We start from the raw sequence: 5,980 nt of genomic DNA, 5'->3' as shown, positions 1-5,980 counted from the left end.
GGAGACCATAAGGTAACTAGTGAAAAACCCTGAGGACAAACTTAAGATATTGACTTCCGATACCAGGCCTGACTGCTTATTATTGGTTGGAGTGTATTATGATGATAGGAGTGGAATTAACTAGGAGGAGCTTATGAAATCACACATCATGTGAAGGGGGCTTTACAAATCTTTCTCCTAGGAATTGCATATACATGATTCCCATTTACAGCATGAAACTTCTAATCTCAATTGACCTACCAGTCACATATTAGACAGTTGATCACTCCTTCCTTCTGGAAACACTTTCTGCTCTTTCAGGATACACCTGGTCTTGATCTTCCTCCTGCTCACTCAACCCCTTTCTCTGGTTCTTCTTCATTTTCCTGAGATAAAAAATACTGTGCTCGCTACTTCCTCTGCTGGGATCACTCTCCCACAGATGTGCTTTCTTATCTCCATCAGGTCTTTGCTTGAACATACTTTCTAAGGTCTTCCCTGACTTCCTCCATTTGAAATTGCAGCCCTTCCGTAATTCCTTCCACCCTTCCCTGTTATACTTATCGTCATAACACTTACAAAGGTATTACTATCATGTTTCTCTTATTTGTCAGTTTTCTTTCTTCTCCACTAGAATGCAAACTCAATGCTATGATGATTTTTTTGTGGGTGTGTATTTTTGTGTATTTTGTTCCAGTACCTAGAACAATGCCTGGGGCGTAGTAGGTGCTTAATATATATTTGCTGAATGGATAAATGAGGAAGAAAACCTTGAAAATGGACAAAATATGAAATAGGTGAAAGTTGTCTTCATGGCTGTTGTACTACCCATCAAGACAACAAGATGGAAAGTGATGTGCTAATCTGATTAATAGGCACTTATTGAGCTGTCCTCTTATAGATCATAATTTAAAATCACAGTGAGTAGAAAAACACGCACAGAGGCATGTATGTAATAGTTATTTCTCCTGGAGTTACTTTCAGCACCATGGCTAAGAGATATGCAATTGTGCACAGTGAGTAGGATCCTGATGCTCTTCTATCTGAACCTCCATCTGCTCTGTCTCTGTAAAAGACCAGACTGTAAGAATGAGTCATAGATTAGCAAAAGGAAGAACCTGTAGAGAATAAAAATGAAATGTTTCTGATACTTTTTTAAATTATGGGCAGTATTATGTGATTCCCATGAGAAGGCAGAACTATTAGAATATATTTGATTCATCCCACTTTATGCCTAAGTAAACTATATCAACTTTATAAACTATCCTACAAATTAAATAAAAGGTGATGCTGGGCCATGAGGATGTTATTAAGGACATAGTGACATTTTCCCCTGAGATCTGACACTCATTATTCCCTAAAACCTATAATAATGGTTCTAAGATTTTTAGAGGAGAGTGTAATTAACATAAAGCTTGTGGAGAAAAAATAAAGTTTTGAAGAAAATGAGTCAGAAATTCCACAGGGTGCTTCCAAAATCAATGTATTTTTGAGATTTATACTGTTTTTTTAATCTTCTGTCCTACCTATTAATTCTAAAGTAATGCATGTCTAAACAGTATGGAGATTATAAAAAATTAATGTAATCATTGTTTTTAGAGAATGATTCTAAAAGGATTTTTATTTATTTAGAAATGTATAGTATATACATGCTAGTAAGACACATAAGTTGTTTTCTAGTAGAAGAGATGGAAAATGCTAAGCTGTGGGTCTCCAAATTCTGTTGGCTGAATTGATCCCTTTAATAAACATTATCATGGACAAATATCATATTTCACTCCATGTAATAAAGTAGGAAAAATCAAACATATTCTAATTTTTCTGTCTTTTTATGGAAATAACAGAATATCTTCCACAATCCAAATCAAACCAAAACCCCGTTCTCATAAACCCTAACTAATCTAGATAAAATATAATGTAATCCACCAGATAAAATATAAGAGTTAGGGCTCAAAAAGTGGTAAATATGCACATTATATCTGACAGTTATATATTTTGAGGAAAATACATAAGCTATGTGGTACATTTTCTAAGGCTTCTAGATTAACCTGACCTTTCTTAAAATTTTTGAGGGAGCTTAAATGAGAAATTGCTAGACCCATTTTGTATCCAGTTCCTAATGATGCTGCTGGCAATACTCCCAAATTTTGGAATCCCTTATTCATTTGCAGAAATTTTAACATAATAGATGTTTTCCCAAGTTTTGAGATAAGATTGATTCAAATGGTATGTCAGATCTGAAAGGTGGACATCCATTCATTTGACACGAACCATTCAAATCAATTTCCCTGATGACTATTGAGGTACTGCTATCATTAATGTAAATGTGAAGAAATCAACACTTGGGGAATAACCCAATCATAAAGATTCTAACAGTCCCCCAGAATTAATCTCATTTCTCTCTGCCTCTATTCAAGGTTATCCTGATAACATATGGGAAAAGTGGAGACGGAATTATCTTCAAACATTTTAATCAAAAAGACTCCTTAGCTTTCTTTTGCCATTAACAAGTAATAACAAGGATCGAGTAGTAACAAGAAATTCTTCCTTCCACATAAAGCAAACACCTCATGGTCTTGCTTTATCTCCTTTCTTCTTGATTCTCTATCATCTCAGAAAATCAAACATGAATGTCATTAAGCTCAATTATATAAATGATTCAAAATGTGCAGAATCCACGGTTGATTATGGTGTTGGATATACTAAAGCTGGATAATTAAACAATTTATTTTGGCTCTCATTCAAGCATTTGGCACTATAAAAGCATATTTGAACTTTCTAGAAAAAAATAAGTGCTTCTTCAGCAAGACTTCGAAGATCTTTCGTTTCATATATTGCTGAGGACCTACTAAGTCCTTCTAAGATCTTTCTTTTCATACATCGTTGAGGACCTATTAAATAACTGTGATAGAAACTGGTATGAGAACAAAAATGCCTAGTGTCTACATTCATGGACAATATTTTGGAGGCTTCTGATGATGAATGCTTGATTTAGAAGGACTTGAAAGGAATACAAGTGATTGTCAACTCAGGAGGAATATTACATTTTTTACACTCTTTCTTTCTTTCTTTCTTTCCCCTTTCTTTCTTTCTTTCTTTCTTTCTTTTTCTTTCTTTCTTCCCTCTTTCTTCTCTCTCTCTCTCTCTCTGACAGGGTCTTGCTCTGTCACCCAGACTGAGTGCAGTGGCACAAACACAGCTCACTGTAGCTTCAAATTCCCAGGCTCAAGCAATCCTCCCACCTCAGCCTTCTGAGTAGCTGGGACTGTAGGCATGCACCACCATGCCCGGCTAACTTTTTAAATTTTTCGTACAGATGGGGGTCTCACTATGTTGCTCAGGCTAGTCTCAAACTCCTGGACTCAAGCAGTACTCCCGCCTCCCAAAGTGCTGGGATTACAGGCAGGAGCCACTGCTCCCAGCCCCTATTTTCTTGACCTAGCTAAACCATTGAATTCCCCCATCTCATTAAATGCCTCTTCAGCCTGCAATGCCAAAACATTCCTATATTTGCTAGGTCTAACAACATATATAGAAGATGGGTCAAAATACAATCCCAAAGTTTAATCACCCCTTACTATATTTCTGCACTCCCCTTCCCTAGCACCTTCTTCATGGCCTCTTTAACATCTTTGTTTCTTAGTGTATAGATCAGGGGGTTAACACTGGGAGTGACAATTGTGTAGAAAAGGGTAAGAAACTTGCCCTGGTCCTGGGAATAAGTATTTGCTGGCTGGAGGTACATGTATATGATTGTACCATAGAAGAGAGAGACAACAATTAGATGCGAGCTGCAAGTGTTGAAGGCTTTCTTTCGCCCAGCAGCTGACTTGATCCTAAGCACTGTTCCTCCAATGTAACCATAAGAAATGAGAATGAGGATGAGTGGTGCCAGGATGATAAAGATTGCCAGGGCAAAAGCCAGTGCCTCAAGTATCATGGTGTCTACACAGGCCATACCAATTAGTGCTGGCATCTCACAGAGAAAGTGGTCAACCCGTCTGTGCCCACAGCAGGGTAGCATCAATGTCTGGGGTGCCATTATGAGAGAATTGCCAAAGCCACTCAGCCATGCCACTGAAGCCAGCTGTCCACAGAGACGTGGGTGCATGATGATGGTATAGTGCAGGGGTTTGCAGACTGCAGCATAGCGGTCATATGCCATGACAGCCAGGAGGACACACTCCACCCCTCCCAGGGCCAGGACAAAGTACAGCTGGATGGCATAACCCACATAGCTGATGGTCTTATCTGGACCCCAAAGGTTGTAGAGCATCTGAGGGATGGAACCTGTGGTGAAACACATGTCCAGGAATGAGAGGTTTGCCAAAAAGAAATACATTGGTGTGTGCAGCCGGGAATCCAGAGCTGAAAGCAAGACAATGGTCATGTTGCCAAGAAGAGTCAGCAGATAAAAGATGAGGACAACCACAAAGATGATCAGCTCTAGGTGGGGACGATCAGAGAAGCCCACCAGGATGAAGCCTTCGAAAGAACTTGTATTATCCTTTTCCATCACCTGCGGCTACATATTACCTGTTGAGAGAAAGATGAATGCCTGTGAATAGCAGAGATATAGTCCTTCAAAATTGAATGATTTGTAAAATAGTAGAATGGAAACTTCCTTGGATATGTGGGATGCTTGACCCAAAATTTTAATAGGTATGGATTAAATCATTATTTGGTCTGAGGAGCACCCAGTATTTGGGAGAGTTCCTTTTCTTCAATTGGGCAGGATGTAAAAAATTACTTTCAAAAGCTGAGGGAATTAACACTCAAAATTTTCCAACTTTTTTAAAAATGGAGAAGTAGTAAATTTTTCTAGCCATACATGACCCTTGGATAGACAAAGTGGATTGGTCCAGGCATGGTGGCAGTTTACGCCTGTAATCCTAGCACTTTGGGAGGGCAAGGCAGGTGGATTACTTGAGGTCAGGAGTTCAAAAGCAGCCTGGCCAACATGGTAAAACCCCATCTGTACTAAAAATACAAAAAAAAAAAAATTAGCCGGGTCTGGTGGCAGGCGCTTGTAATCCCAGCTACTTGGGAGGCTGAGGCAGGAGAATTGCTTGAACCTGGGAAGTGGAGGTTGCAGGGAGCTGAGATCGCACCACTGCACTCCAGCCTGGGTGACAGAGCCAGACACCATCTCAAAAAAAGAAAGAAAGAAATAGTGGTTTGTATCTTTGGATCAGAGAACCAGACTTGCTATTAGGTGAAATCTCATTCTAAATACTGTCTCATAAATACTGGAAAACCTAGAGTCATATCTAAATTCAACAAGGTGCAAGTGATCAAGCAAAATTTTAGGAAGAAGATTACTTCATTATTATTTATATCTACATCTCTGATCCTATTCATTTTATTTACTGGGCATGACTCTGACATAGATGTGTCAGACAAGACAGCAATGAAAAGCTTACATCATCACCTCAATATTCTTAGCCTATTCAAAGCCTCTGTGACCAATTATGTTTTATACCACTGAGGTGTATTTAAACCCTTGGATTGGGTGACTTTTCGGATGTTGGGAATGCTTTTCCATACAGATAGAAAGACAGAAATAAGACAATTCCCCAAACTCAATTCCAATGGAACTAATATTCCGCATTTTATTCTCACAAAGAATCCACTTCTGAGAAGCCTAATTGAATATTGTATTTAGCTGATTCTTATGATCTCATAGATCAAAAAGATTTCATTCTTTACATTTTTAATTATTTGGTGGTGATTTTACTTCTTAAGGTGAATGTACTATATAATGTTAATTAACTAAAGGCAGAGTCCCACTTACTAATATTTTTGAATATTTTTCTAACTAAGCAGTTAGTAAAAAGTAATAGCATTGTGACTCTTAAAAGGGAACCTTTTATATCTCTCAGGTACATACAGGCACAAAATAGGGTTCAAATCCACTGTTATAAGAATGCTTTGCCATAATTAAATCATGTTGTGACATGCGTTCCCAGCAACAGCTTTAAGATTTTATACGTTAAAACTT

The 5,980-nt window shown here is 38.1% G+C and overlaps 1 protein-coding gene across 1 annotated transcript; it reads right to left on the bottom strand.

Moving 5' to 3' along the window:
• Positions 1 to 2,695: 2,695 nt before the first annotated feature.
• LOC100991252 (putative olfactory receptor 2W6) lies at positions 2,696 to 5,496 on the bottom strand. The gene is made up of 2 exons (XM_003829699.4): positions 4,906 to 5,496; positions 2,696 to 4,464 (listed from the first exon to the last, which is right to left on the bottom strand). Exons 1-2 carry the CDS (start codon positions 5,126 to 5,128, stop codon positions 3,557 to 3,559), a joined length of 1,131 nt encoding a protein of 376 aa, XP_003829747.2. The 5' UTR covers positions 5,129 to 5,496; the 3' UTR covers positions 2,696 to 3,556.
• Between the last annotated feature and the right edge of the window lie 484 nt (positions 5,497 to 5,980).

The sequence above is a fragment of the Pan paniscus genome, chromosome 5 (genome assembly GCF_029289425.2).
Source record: "Pan paniscus chromosome 5, NHGRI_mPanPan1-v2.0_pri, whole genome shotgun sequence".
NCBI classification, from domain to species: Eukaryota; Metazoa; Chordata; class Mammalia; order Primates; family Hominidae; genus Pan; species Pan paniscus.
This window is presented reverse-complemented; position numbering and strand designations above follow the sequence as displayed.

Coding starts and splice junctions, on each gene's coding strand:
- LOC100991252 (XM_003829699.4), bottom strand. CDS start 5,128: ATGGTGTCTGGCTCTGTCACCCAGGCTGGAGTGCAGTGGTGCGATCTC. Junction 4,465..4,905: donor TTTTGAACTCCTGACCTCAA/GTAATCCACCTG, acceptor GTTCTTTCGAAG/GCTTCATCCTGGTGGGCTTC.